General features: G+C 39.1%; 1 protein-coding gene across 2 annotated transcripts in view; it reads left to right on the plus strand.

Moving 5' to 3' along the window:
* The window catches only part of fam184ab (family with sequence similarity 184 member Ab), a 97058-nt gene that overhangs the window by 37003 nt on the left and 44716 nt on the right, over positions 1-15339 (plus strand). For both annotated transcript variants that reach the window (XM_057823024.1, XM_057823026.1), the window contains exons 10-13: positions 5895-6017; positions 8011-8172; positions 8246-8367; positions 11693-11843. In XM_057823024.1, the coding sequence (XP_057679007.1) occupies positions 5895-6017; positions 8011-8172; positions 8246-8367; positions 11693-11843 (558 nt within the window). The remainder of the gene's footprint in view (positions 1-5894; positions 6018-8010; positions 8173-8245; positions 8368-11692; positions 11844-15339) is intronic.

Genomic DNA, 15339 nt, shown 5'->3' on the forward strand with positions numbered 1-15339 from the left:
CGAACCATTTAACAGATATTTGAATACTGCGAAAAGTAGTGCTGTTTTGGTCAACGATAACAAAAATATTTACGATACTTTTTTTCCATGACGATAACAAGCTAAAAACGGGTTTTGGAAGACTAAAACATAACGAGACGAATGCCAGTTTTCGTCTGACGAGATGTTGCTTTAGCCTTTAAAGGTCTTTACTGAGTGATCATCACAAGCTAAATGTACGGTTGTGGTCAAAAGTTTACATACACTTGTGAAGAACATAATGTCATGGCTCTCTTGAGTTTCCAGTTATTTCTACAACTCTGATTTTTCTCTGATAGAGTGATCGGAACAGATACTTCTTTGTCACAAAAATCATTCATGAAGTTTGGTACTTTTATGACTTTATTATGGGTGAACAGAAAAAAGTGATCAGATCTGCTGGGTCAAAAATATACATACAGCTGCGCTAATATTTGGTAACATGTCCCTTGGCCATTTTCACTTCAATTAGGCGCTTTTGGTAGCCATCCACAAGCTTCTGGCAAGCTTCTGGTTGAATCTTTGACCACTCCTCTTGACAGAATTGGTGCAGTTCAGTTAAATTTGATGGCTTTTTGACATGGACTTGTTTCTTCAGCATTGTCCACAAGTTCTCAATGGGGTTTAAGTCAGGACTTTGGGAAGGCCATTCCAAAACCTTAATTCTAGCCTGATTTAGCCATTCCATTACCACTTTTGATGTGTGTTTGGGGTCATTGTCCTGTTGGAACACCCAACTGCGCCCAAGACCCAATCTTCGGTCTGATGACGTTAGGTTATCTTGAAGAATGTGAAGGTAATCCTCCTTCTTCATTATCCCGTTTACTCTCTGTAAAGCACCAGTTCCATTGGCAGCAAAACAGCCCCACAGCATAATACTACCACCACCGTGCTTGACGGTAGGCATGGTGTACTTGGGGTTTAAGGCCTCACCTTTTCTCCTCCAAACATATTGCTGGGCATTGTGGCCAAACAGCTCGATTTTTGTTCCGTCTGACCACAGAACTTTCCTCCAGAAGGTCTTATCTTTGTCCATGTGATCAGCAGCAAACTTCAGTCGAGCCTGAAGGTGCCGCTTTTGGAGCAAGGGCTTCCTTCTTGCATGGCAGCCTCTCAGTCCATGGAGATGCAAAACACGCTTGACTGTGGACACTGACACCTGTGTTCCAGCAGCTTATAACTCTTGGCAGATCTGCTTTTTGGTGATTCTCGGTTGAATCTTCACCCTCCTGACCGATTTTCTCTCAGCAGCAGGTGATAGCTTGCGTTTTCTTCCTGATCGTGGCAGTGACAAAACGGTGCCATGCTATTTATACTTACAAACAATTGTTTGCACTGTTGCTCTTGGGACCTGCAGCTGCTTTGAAATGGCTCCAAGTGACTTTCCTGACTTGTTCAAGTCAATGATTCGCTTTTTTAGATCCATGTATGTACATTTTTGACCCAGCAGATTTGATCACTTTTTCTGTTAACCCATAATAAAGTCATAAAAGAACCAAACTTCATGAATGTTTTTTGTGACAAAGAAGTACCTGTTCCAATCACTCTATCGGAGAAAAATCAGAGTTGTAGAAATAACTGGAAACTCAAGAGAGCCATGACATTATGTTCTTCACAAGTGTATGTAAACTTTTGACCACAACTGTAACTCATAGCTTTAGCATAGCATTTGCCTTAGCATTAGTCTTTTTTTTTCTACTTACAGTTTGTGGCGTCCAGGTGGGTACAATTAATAGAAAATAATGTCCTGTTTTCCTGCTGAGTGTGTATAATCACCGAGTTGGTGTTGCAGTATCTTTTTTTTTTTTTTTTTTTCTTTTAAAGACGAAAACATTTAAATTAAACGTCAACAAAACTCGATATAACTCAAATTTGACTAATAAAACTAATAAGTATTATCGTCCAAAAGATTTAGACGGAAATGAAAAGAGCTGCCAACAACAACACTGGCGAGAAGCATAATTACGTACCTGATAAAGTGCTAAAGTGTGTGCATGTACTTACAGAATGAATATTTGAGGTTACTTAACTTCAGCGTGCCGCTAACATGCATTAAAGTGAGTTATTCATGCTGCTGCTTTTAAGCCGCTTGTGTCCTACATAATGTGAGATCACCATAATCATCATGTACATGTACAGTATAGCCTGTTTATGCTGCTGCAAGTATACTGTTGTCACGGTACTTCAATTTTCAACTCGACACCAAAAAAAAAAATGTCCCCATCATTTTTGATCCTATAAAATTGTACTATTTTATTTTGTAGTGGAAGGGTGACAGTGCTGCCAACCTCCCAGTTCAAATGGATTGGAATTCCAGCGATGTCAAAGGCAGCCAATGAGTTAACAAAGAAAATGCAAATATATCATCCATTACTATCAAAAGCAGAGTACGATTATACACAGTTATACAATATCTGTGTGAGGGGAAAAAATGTCATAAATTCCGAGATTAAAATCGTAATATTATGAGAAAAAAAGTCATACTATTGCAAGATTAGTCGTACTACTGCGTAATTTTATGTAAAAGTAGCAGAGGTGAAAAAAGTGGTTGTATTACAAGTAGAGCTGAAACGAATACTCGAGCAACTCGAATGACTCGAGTTGAAAAACTGATCCGAGTCATTTTATTCACCTCGAGTAATCGTTTATTTTGACATCTCTAAGCATCACGTTTTGCTCGGACTACTTTTAATGCGGGACAACACACTGATGTCACGTGCGTAGAGGAAAACAAACAAAAAAAAAACTTACTGCAGCCGACAGCCGCTACAAACGACGCCAACGTTGCTAAATGCCAATGCGACGTTGCAACTTTAAACCACTCATCAGTGATTGGCCACACACCTGAGTAAAATTGTTTGAAAGTTTGAGTGAACCTAATGACAGAATAGCCTATTTTTTTGTGAAATTCCTTTTCTGACCTATGTAACCTTTGACCCCTGACCTCATTCCCTCAATTGTAATCATGTATTCCATTTCATATTTATATATTTGTAAAATATACCCTTCAAGTTTGATAATAATACCTTTATTCATTCTTGAGTAATCTTGAAAACAAACAAACAGATATATAGACTGCTGGAGGTAAATATTATGATTCTCGTAGTCATCATCTTTCATTGAAGACTTTAGAAATAATGATCACTGTGGCGCTTTGAGATACGAGTTATATCATTTCAGGAACATATTTGGAACTCAACTCTCGCACTGATTCGTTAACTTAATTCGAGTACTGTTTCATGAACCATTTAACAGATATTTGAATACTGCAAAAAGTAGTGCTGTAGGGCAACTTTAAACCACTCATCAGTGATTGGGCACACACCTGAGTAAAATTGTTTGGTAAAGATTGGTTTCATTTAGGGCTGTCCCAAACGACTAATTTCCTCCCGATTAGTCAGCCGACTATTTTTACGATTAGTCGACTAATCTAATAATTAAAAAAATTTTTTTTTTTTTTTTTTTTACTAATTTAATAATGAAATTTTTGTTAAAGCTTATTAATTCACAAAAAACATTTTGGAACACCTAAATTCTTTATTAATGTATAAATAAATAACATAAATATCAATAATAAATCACAAACAATGAGGTCAAATGTGGCTGGCATTAACTGGTGCAAAAAAATGTAAACGGAAACACTGTGACTTTACCTTTTTAACAGGAGTCAAAACAATTCTTACTCTTTTTGCGGTATGTCATTGTCTATATTGTTCTACAGTAAATGTTAAAATGAATTGCAATGTCCCGTACAATCATTTTCAGAATACTGTGTGAGTTTAGATGCTCTTTCCGGTGTGCATTCTGCATTTTTTGGGGAGGGGAAAAACTGTTCAACTTTTGTTTGTTTTAACCTGAAGACAACACAGAGGGCACACTGAAATATTAGTAAAATTATTTTGAATGAAAGGCACACATACCCACAGTAACAAAAATTAAGAATATAGTATTAATTTTATAGTGTACTATTATATGTAAACTTTATAATATTAAATAACTAACATTAGTGGATTACAGTAAGCAGGCCAGTGGTGTTTCCATATATATTTTTTATATTATGTATATACAGGATATATGTATATATTTTCCCTAGGTGGGAGCTTCCATGATCCTAATAAATTTAATAATAATTTTAAAAAATATATAATTATGTTAATTATTTTATTAAATAAAAATGGGCTTGATACGACGCACATAAAGGCAACTTCCATTTAAAAAATCGTTAGAGCGTTGTATGGACTTACAATCCGCTAGCTTGTTGTTTCTTGTTGTCTTCGAAAATTATACTTGGTATTATACTTGTTTCAAGTGTTTGTTTATAGCCGACGTGCTACCGTGGTATGCGAGCTCAGTTTAGCAAAGAGTACACACAGTGGCACCCTCCATATTTTCCTTGAAATAATTCCAGGCTCTGGTTATTCTGGTCCGCTTTTTTGACTTTATGCCTCTTTCACGTGTAACCATCTCTGCCCTTTATGGAAATGCGCAGTGTTTTCAACTCCTCACTGGTGATTCACTTGGCTCGTTGTTGCCGGTTCGTCTGGGTTCGTCCGATTTCCTCCTCGGGAAGGCGGCGGCGTGCATAAAAACACCGAGAGGCGTCGGATGGCTCTTTAAGGATACTTTTATTGACCAAAACAAAAACTTGGGGGATGAAGCCACTCAACTCGGCGCTACCCGCGCACTTTTCCAACTCGCCGATCTCGCTCCCTCTCTCTCGCTCACTTGCCCACTTTCTTCCTCTTTGCTCAATCTGACAACGCCGGTCACATTAATATAACAGCGGCCCCCTTGGGGGTGCCAGTAACAACCGCTTGTATCGCGAGCGCCTGCCATTCTAAACTTTATCCGCATGTCATTTTTTTAAACCCGTGATTACCCGTCGACGGTATGTTTTGCCCGTCGACGCATTTACGTCATCGATGACGTCGACAACGTCAACTAGTCGGGACAGCTCTAGTTTCATTTGCTTTTTAAGTCTCCAGGGACAGAGGGTTGACTTACTTATTTTTCCACCTTCTGTCATTGTTTGCATGTTATCCTCATTAAAATATGAAAACCTATAAATGTTTGGGTGGATTTAGTTAAAGCAGACACTGTTTTTTCATCTGTTTGATTCTGACAAAATCAGATCACGTTTGATGGTGATTTTATGCGGAAATGTGAGAAATTCCACAAGGTTCAGATACTTATTCATAGCACTGTATAATATTTGTGTTAACCTAATACTCCATCGTTCAAAATCAAATTTAGCCCATGACAACAAATTTCTGGTTACCTTTGGTAGGGCAAAAAACCAATTAACTGATTTTTGATACATTTATCTTATCCTGATACTTTTCAGTATTGACACTTTGATAAGTTTGACAAAGCTACTGCAAATATACTGTTATATGGACACATATTTTAGTTAAAACTGACTGTTGGTTTAAGTTTAAATGACAGATTCGGGTTGCAAATTAGGGTTCCAATCAGGGTTTTTGCTAAAAATAGTTTTTTTTTAGCCTGAGGTTGATTTGAAATCGTACAAAAATAAAACGTTGAAAGATGAATGTGAAATTGGAACTCCAGGATTTCTCAGCGTGAGTCCAACCAGCTGGCAATGAAACACATTTTGAAGAAATGATGACTAACTGGACGTCCGGCTGTGCTTTTGCGCTCTAATGAGCCCCTGGCGGCCACCCGGCAAAGCGACTCTCGTTAGCCCGAACCCTCGGTTAGTCCCGGAGCCACATGGCACATTTGGGGTGACGTTAGTGCGAGCGAGCGGCCGAGTAGATCCAAAGCGACAGCTGCCGTCTCTTCCATTTCAGATGAGCTTTTTGGATTTCTTTGAAGCGTGCGTGTTGTTGTTTTTGTTGTTTTTGTGCATGTAGGAGCTGGAGCAGCAGTTTGAGCGAGAGCGCCACGCGCTGGAGGAGCAGAGGAGCGCCTTGCTGCAGCAGCTCCATCACTTGAGAGAGGAGATGAGCGCCAAGCTCGATGCCGCCGACCAAGAGGCGAGACGCATACTTGAATTGGGGCTTTGAATAAAGGGTTACGATTTTGCAGTAGGGTTGAACACTTGGGATGGGTTAGAAATGAGGGTTTAAATTAGGCATGTGCCAGTATGAGATTTTGACGGTATGATAACCTTAAGCAAAAATACAGCGGTGTCACGGTATTGCAATTATAGCTCTAAATGTGTTATTTTGAGATGTATGGGTTAAAAAAATAATAATTCTGTTGAACAGGATTTAAAAAAAAAAATTCACAACAGTCTTGCCAATGGCGTACCGCATGCAACACGTCACTTCCGGTCTTTAATATTCATGACATTAGCTACTAGAGATGTGGGTCCGATCACGTCATTTTCAAAGTATCGGAATCGGCAAAAAAATATCGGCCGTGCCTTTTTTTAATAGATATATATTTTTTAATCGTTTTCTAATTGTATTTAACGTTACAGACAAAATGTCTTACACTCATCCAGAGTCTTTAGTTTAGGCTTAAGGTAGGGTTATCAAATTCATCCCGATAACGGCGGTAATTATTTTTTTACAAATGTATCACGTTAAAATATTTAACGCAATTAATGCATGCGCTGCACGACCAACCCTTGCATTGTCGCGCTTAATCTGTAATGGCGCCGTTTTACCTATATAGAGAGATAAAAGGCAGTGTAAAATGAGTAGAGTGAATTTTGGCAGCCTTTGGAGCCTTTTTTTAAATTATATAAAGTATTATTTATATAAATTATATAATATATATATATATAACTTTTAATATAAAATTACTATAACTTGTAACTATAACATTTGTCTTTTAAAAACTACAAGTCTTTCTACCCGTGGATCATTTTAACAGAAATAATGTTAATAATGCCATTTGTGGATTTATTGTTACACTAAACAAATACAGTACTTATGTACAGTATGTTGTATGTATATATCCGCCTTGTGTCTTCTTTCCATTCCAACAATAATTTACAGGAAAATATGGCATATTTTATAGATGGTTTGAATTGCGATTAATTGCTAGTAATTAGGATTAATTAATTTTTAAGCTGTAATTAACTTGATTAAAAATTTTAATCGTTTGACACCCCTAATATATATATATATATATATAATATTTCCCAACGCAGAGAAGCTATATCAAATGGTAGCACTACGCACACTCATGGTTCCACTTCCCATCATGCATTTGGGCATGGCTACAGTATCATTTAATGAAAGCTCAACAAATACACTAGATGGCGATATTTAGTCACAATATACAAAGTCTAAAGTCTTTCTATCCGTGGATCCCTCTCACAGAAAGAATGTTAATAATGCAAATGCCATCTTGAGGATTTATTGTCATAATAAACAAATACAGTATTTATGTACTGTATGTTGAATGTATATATTCGTCCAAGTTTTATTCATTTTTTTCTTAATGCATTGCCAAAATGTATATGATCGGGAAAAATTATCGGGAATGATTGGAATTGAATTTGGAGCAAAAAAAAAAAGCAATCGGATCGGGAAATATCGGGAACGGCAGATACTCAAACTAAAACGATCGGGATCGGACCGGGAGCAAAAAATCATGATCGGAACAACCCTAGTTTTAAGAGTGTAGTTTCCAATTTGGGTTTTGAAAAAGTTCAAAATTGGGTTTTAGTTCTGTTAGGTTTTCTAACAAAACTTGGTGTTTCAAATTAGGGTTTTAAAAATAATTAGGTTTTCAAATTAGGGTTATAAAAAGTCCTAATGTTTAAAATTAGGGTTTTAAATAGGTTGGAAATTCTGTGGATGGGGTTTCAAATTAAAGTTTTCGAAGAGTTAAGGTTTCTCAAATGTGGGTTTTAAAAGTGGTTTTTAGGGTTTCAAATTAGTGTTTCAAAAAATGTTTAAAATGTCGGTTATGTTTTCCAACAAGTGTTAGGGTTTTAAATCAAGTTAAGTCTGTATTATGTCTTTTAAATTAGCATTGTTTTAAAATTAGGCTGTCTTCCTTGTCGTTCAGGTATGCCGTCTGCAGGAACAGGTCCAGCAGGGCGAGAAGGACATGGGCGCGGCCGAGAGTCAGATGGCCACCATGAAGCAAGCGCAAGACAAACTGCTCGAGGAGCTAGATGCCACAAGGGGGCGACTGAGGGAGACCAGCAACCTGCTTACTGCCCTGCAGGTAAACCACCGCCATCACACCTTTGACCAAACTCTGGGCAAAGGCATGACTTTACTTTGTGCTGGCGGTTCAGGGTGAGCTGGAGGTCCAGACGCGTCAGCATGAAGCCAAAGTCATCAGCACCAAAGAAGAAGAAAAGCATAAAATGGATAAAATGGCTTTGGAGTTGGAACTTAAGTGGACTGAGACGCTAAGGTACAATACACTTACATGAATGGGCATGTTTTAGTGCCATTACAACGATCAATCTTGACCGGGAGAGACTGGGAGTAGTTAGTTGTTGTCTAGTCAAAATGGATTGGACGTCAACGGCCGTCATTGGCAGCTGATAAGGAACTCGACGTTTGAATTCTGGGTGACAAGTTTGCTCGAGTTACTACTTGTACTGCTGTACATGCAGTGTGTGTATGTACGCATGTGTGGAAACAGCAGCTGGTAAATGGCTTTTCCAGGGAAAAAAAAAACAAACACTTTAGTTTGTCATTTTGAGAGGTGGCAAATGTCAGACTCAAGGCGGACACACACATGCAAGTGTGCACCATATATACACAAACACTTCACACTCTGCTATTATTTGGAGGAAAAGAGATGACTGCAGAAAAAAATGAGACAAAGGGAAAGCTGAAAAATGGACCAAATGAGCTGAAATGAAATGGCAAATCAAGATCATTCTGATTATGAGTGAGTTGAATGTAAAGATGCACGATAATATCGGTTAGCGATAATTATCGGCCAATAATGGCAATTATGACGTCTCACCGATAAGAGATTTTAAAAAATTTAACCAATAATGCAATCCGATAAGTCTATATACTTTATTTAGCCTTCAAATGTGTGCAACCGACAGTTTTGTCGAATTCTGGGCCGGCACCCCAACCCCTCCTACGGATATTTCTTGTGCAATTAAGTAATTAATTTGTACGCATTATGAATATCAATTAATATACAATGATTCAACGTTGGAATTTACTACTTGCTCACATTTGATGTGGAAAAAGTAGCGATAATTTGCATTTTTGCACAGTAACATTTCCTCTTTTTTATAATTTAAATTTGTATATATGTATATCTTTTCAATAGAGTTATCGGCTTGACATTATCGGTTATCGGCTGGAAGGAGGAGGTGATTATTGGTTATCGATATCGGTTGAAAAATGCATTATAGTGCATCACTAGTTGAATGGATAGGTGGCTTAGATGAGATTAATGGATGGATGGATGGATGGATGGATGGATGGATGGATGGATGGATGGATGGATCAATTAGATAAGAGACATGGATTTGGATAGATGAATGAACAGACAAATGGATGGATGGACGAATAGCTTGGATGAGATACGGATGGATCACTTAGATGGGAGGGATATGGATGAATGGGTGGGCGGATGGACGGACAGGTGGTTGAATGGTGGTTGGATGTATGTATGTAGAGATAGCTCCGATGAGATGAATAGAAGGAAAGGATGGTTGGATAGACAGATAGCTTGGATGAGATATAGAGAGTTTGATGGATGGATCAATTAGATAGGAGATGGATGGATGGATGGATGGATGGATGGATGGATGGATGGATGGATGGATGGATGGATGGATGGATGGATGGATGGATGGATGGATGGATGGATGGATGGATGGATGGATGGATGGATCACTTAGATGGGAGATATATGGATAGATGGGTGGGTTAATGGACAGGTGGTTGAATGATGGATGGATGTAGATATGGCTTTGATGAAATATGAATGGAAGGAAAGGGTGGTTGGATGGACAGATGGCTTTGATGAGATATGGAGAGTTGGATGGATGATGGATAGATGGATAGATAGATGGATCACTTATATGGAGATAAATGGATGGTCTTGGGTGGATGAATAAATGGATGGACAGACGGATGGATGGACTGATAGCTTGGATGAGACATTATTGGAGAGATGGATGGATGGATGGATGGAAGGGAAGAAAGGTTGGATGGATAGATGCTTCGATGAGATATGGATGGATGGATCACTTAGATGGGAGATGGATGGATGGATAGATAGATGGATCACTTATATGGAGATAAATGGATGGTCTTGGGTGGACGAATAAATGGATGGACGGACGGATGGATGGACTGATAGCTTGGATGAGACATTATTGGAGAGATGGATGGATGGATGGAAGGGAAGAAAGGTTGGATGGATAGATGGCTTCGATGCGATATGGATGGATGGATGGATCACTTAGATGGGAGATAAATGGATGGGCATGGATGGATGAATGAATGGACGGATGGACGGACGGATAGCTTGGATGAGACATTATTGAAAAGATGGATGGATCACTTAGATGGGAGATAAATAGATGGGCTTGGGTGGATGAATAAATGGATGGATGGATGGATGTATGGATGGATGGATGGATGGATGGATGGATGGATGGATGGATGGATGGATGGATGGATGGATGGAAGCAAGCAGACGGATACCTTGGATGAGACATTATTGGAGAGATGGATGGATCACTTACATGGGAGATGGATGGATGTAAAGATGTAAAGATGATAAGATATGGATGGAAGGAAAGAATGGTTGGATGGATGGAGGGATGGATGGATGGATAGATGGATCACTTACATGGAGATAAATGGATGGTCTTGGGTGGATGAATAAATGGATGGACAGACGGATGGATGGACTGATAGCTTGGATGAGACATTATTGGAGTGATGGATGGATGGAAGGGAAGAAAGGTTGGATGGATAGATGGCTTCGATGAGATATGGATGGATGATCACTTAGATGGGAGATATATGGATGGGTGGGTGGATAGACATATGGTTGGCTGATGGATGGCTTGAATAAGGTATGGATAAATGTAGAGATGGCTTGGATGAGATATTGGTGGAAGAAAAAATGGATGGATGGATGGATGGATGGATTGATAGATATAGAGATTGCTTGAATGAGATATGGGTGGATGGGTGAACGGATGGAAAGATGGGTAGATTGATAGAAGCAAGGATTATCTATGCTTTCATTTCATCCATCCATCCATTGACTTTGATATGATATGAATTGATGGATACTAGCTTGAATGAGATTTGGATGGATGGGTGTATGAATGGGATATGGATGGATTTATGGACGGATGGATGTGCGGACAGCTGGCTGGCTTAGATGAGATATACTGTAGATCAGGGGTCTGCAACCCTGGTCCTCGAGTGCCACTATCCAGCTTGTTTTCCATGTCTCCCTCCTTTGACACACCTGAATCAAATGATCAGCTCATCAGCAAGCTCTGCAAGAGCCTGATAACGATCATGATTATCTGATTCAGGTGCGTTAAACGAGGGAGACAAGCTGGATAGTGGCACTCGAGGACCAGGGTTGCTGACCCCTGCTGTAAATTGTTCTTATTGTAGATTGGAGTGTTAAATATGTTGGCGGATATATGTAAGCCTGGACTAGCCCATCTTCACAATCTACTTGTTATGAATTTTTCTCTCTCTCTCTGTGACATGTGTCTGCGTGTGTGCAGGCAGGAATGTAAGAAGCTGCGTGAAGAGCTGCGAGAGGATCATGAGGCGGACAAAGCGGCGGCGCTGGGCCAACTGGCCCAAAGCAAAGAGCAAGAGATGGTCAACGCCCGGGACAGCTGGCAGAGGAAAGTGGACGACCTGCTGGAGCAGGTACGCCCTGCAGGCTTTTTAGCCTTTTCTATAGTACAGGAGAACTAGAAGTTTTTCTACTTCTAGTCAGCACTCAGGCTGCGGCGAGTTGTCGCAGCTGCGTGACAAAGCATGAAATTGTCTTCCTCTTCTGTTTTTATGACAGGACATTTTAAATTTGCCCGCAACAAGAGAACTGATCAGCGCTCCCCTGTAGATATGACTTTTTATAGATCAGTGTTAACTGCAGTTTGCCTTGAAAAAGTGCCTGGCATCTGCAATTTGCTGGCCAGCAGAGCAGATTTAATCACAGCACAGCAACAAAATCAATACGGAGGAATAAAGGAAGAGAGCGAAAAACGACAAGAGCGATGAGCTCCCTCCTCGCTTTCCCCAGACTGACTCACAGCGCCGCTAATGGCCGTCCGCTATTATCGATGACGAGAGCCTTCGCCGCAGACGAATAGCCGCGCCGCTTGCGTGACGAATGCGCCCGCTTCTCGTTCTCGCGCGTCACCGGGCGAGCCGTCAAGCATAGCTTTTATGGCAGACGCCTTTAAGATGCTCCATTTTGATTCAGAGCCTTCCACACTCACTTTATTAGACGCGTGACATAAAATTAGATGGTGAGAAATTGGAAAGCTTATCCAAGCTGCCTCATATGTTAATTGGAGTGTCAAACTCATTTTCATTGAGGTCGGCGTTGTATATTGTTTCCCTGAAACTGTGAAAATCATCTTAATGTGTCATCACGTTATTATATTATTAGGTTTATTCAATTGCCCCTGCATTTCATTATGATTGGCTGCCAGAGGTCAAACGTTTTGAGACACTTCACCATTCAGAGGAGAACGTGTCTCCAGTGTTGTTTTTGTCAACAATGGCGATAATAAAAATATTTCGTCAACTAGCAATTTATTCAACGAAAAGCTAAAAACGTGTCTTCGGAGACTAAAACATAACAAGACGGATGCTAGTTTTCATCCGTCGAAACGAGAACAAGATGAAAATTCGTCAGTTTCCGTCATTAGTTCACAATGTGTGAAATTTTCTTATCTTATGTGTAGTTAGCATGCATCGTAGCAGTGTTTGGTCGTGTCACTCATGTGACGTGCGGCGTATGTATGAGCATATGGCGGAAAACACAGACAAGACTGAAAAAGCAAGTTTCTGCTCTTGCACTCCTCTTTTAAAGAAACTGCAGTATTTTAAGCCAAAACAACTGTTGCGTTTAATAGAACAATACATCTATATGCTGCCATAGCAGATTCATGGCGCACGAAGCCCCCGAACTATTTTGAATTTGTCCATTTTACCCTGAAAACCCCCGTTTACGGACGTCGCGCAACCACTTTTGTTTCAACCTAGCCATAAAAAGAAGGCAAGTAATTTATCATTCAAAATGTCTGTCATTTTTAGCTTAGAATCATTAATTGATTTCTATTATTTAGTTTAAAAAAAGAAAACAACTTTAAAAAATTATTCACTCGCATATTTTAAACTTTTAAACAAATTACGTTACAATGAAAAATTTGGTGTCTGTAAAAAAAAGTCACGGATATCTACCTCATAACTCGTTTAATAGTATTTTTTTGTCAATGTCGCATTTTCCCAGATATGTAAGATGATAAATAATCGATCCAAACAAAGAAAATTTGAAACATAACATTTAAAAGGGCAACTATGTGAAAAAGAAAATCTCAACCACTCCTTGTTGTCTGCAATTTCTGCATCAGGACCCTTGTTATATCACCCTGTTTCAGCCATAAAATCCCCCAAAAATCTGGCTGTGTCTTGACACTCGGTAATACATGCTTCATGGAGTTTCTGGATCGAAACATAGTAGGTACGCGATTATGTCTCGTTAAAATTGTAGCGTCTTTAATTCTGCTCTCGCGTGCTCTCGCCTCCAGTTAGGGTTTTGCTGTTTAAAAAAAAAATTTTTTTCAAAATGCCCTCCTGTTAGAAATTTTTCTTCTCCCAGAAAATGGAGATTTTAAGCTTTCCAATGATGTATCACACATGCATATCGGACAGTTTTGAAATTTGGCCAAATGGGGGGTCTCAGAGCGGAACTTCAAGTCACCTGAGTGTTTTCCGCCATATTAATTTTAATCACAAATGTAAAAATCCTATTAAAATACCTTTTTTTGTTATTAAATGACATACCATATTTTCCGCACAATAAGGATCATCGGCGCATAAGGCGCACCTTCAATGAGTGGCCTATTTTAAAACTGTTTTCATGTATAGGGCGCATCACATTATAAGGCACAGTAGTAGTAGTAGTCGTTGGGGTTGTGTTATACATCCACTAGATGGTGCTGCGCTAAAGGGAATCTCAGGCCATGATTAACCAATATTGATCCAAATATAAGGCGCATCGGATTATAAGGCGCACTCTCATATATTGGGAAAATTGAAGGTTTTAGGTGTAAAATATAGCATTTTGCCTTAATCACACAATGTCATTTGTGGAGAAAAAATGGAACAGCTCACCAACATCAACACCTCATCCCCAGTGTGAAGCATAGTGGAGGGAGCATCATGATTTGGGGCTGTTTTGCTGCCTCAGGGCCTGGACAACTTGCAGTCATTAATGGAAGAATGAATTCAAAAGTTTATCAGGATGTTTTGCTTGAGGCCGTCTGTCAGACAGTTGAAGCAAAAAATAGGATGGATGATGCAACAAGACAATGATCCAAAACACAGAAGTAAATCAACTTCAAAATGGTTTCAGAAAAAAAAAATACACATTCCGGAGTGACCAAGTCAAAGTCCAGACTCGAACCCCAGTGAGATGCTGTGTCATGACCTAAAGACAGCGAAAAAACCCAGAAATACCAGGGATCTGACTGAACTACAGCAGTTTTGTTGAGAAGAGTGGGCCAAGATTAGTCCTGGTTGATGTGCCAGATTGATCTGCAGCTACAGGAAGCATCTGGTTGAAGGTGTTGCTGCCAAAGGGGGGCCGGGGGGGAGCACAAAATATTAAATGTGATGGTTCACTTACTTATATTTGCCCATTCTGTCATTGTTTGCATACTATTATTAAAATATGAAAAGCTATAAATGTTTGGGTGCTTTTAGTTTAAGCAGACACTGTTTTTTCATCTGTGTGATTTTGGCAAAGATCACATTTGATGGTGATTTTATGCAGAAATGTGAGAAATTCCAAAAGGTTCAGATACTTTTTCATACCACTGTGTATATATATATATATATATATATGTATATATATATATATATATATTATAAACAGTTTTCAAGCACTTCTAATGTAGTAATTATGATAAGTTTTAAACATGTTGCTGTCCCACCGAATTATTTTTTTAAAAACAAGATTAAAGTAGAAAAATGTATGTCTTTATTAAATGCTTCATTGAGTGCGTCCACAAATCCGCTCAAGCTGCTCACTTACACACAATGAGTTGCCACAACAACTGTTTAACAAGTTAAACGTTGATTGACGCATTGGCGCTGAAGTTTTGACTTCCAAGCGTCTCTGGCAAGATGA

The sequence above is a fragment of the Corythoichthys intestinalis genome, chromosome 19 (assembly GCF_030265065.1).
Source record: "Corythoichthys intestinalis isolate RoL2023-P3 chromosome 19, ASM3026506v1, whole genome shotgun sequence".
In the NCBI taxonomy this organism is placed as follows: Eukaryota; Metazoa; Chordata; class Actinopteri; order Syngnathiformes; family Syngnathidae; genus Corythoichthys; species Corythoichthys intestinalis.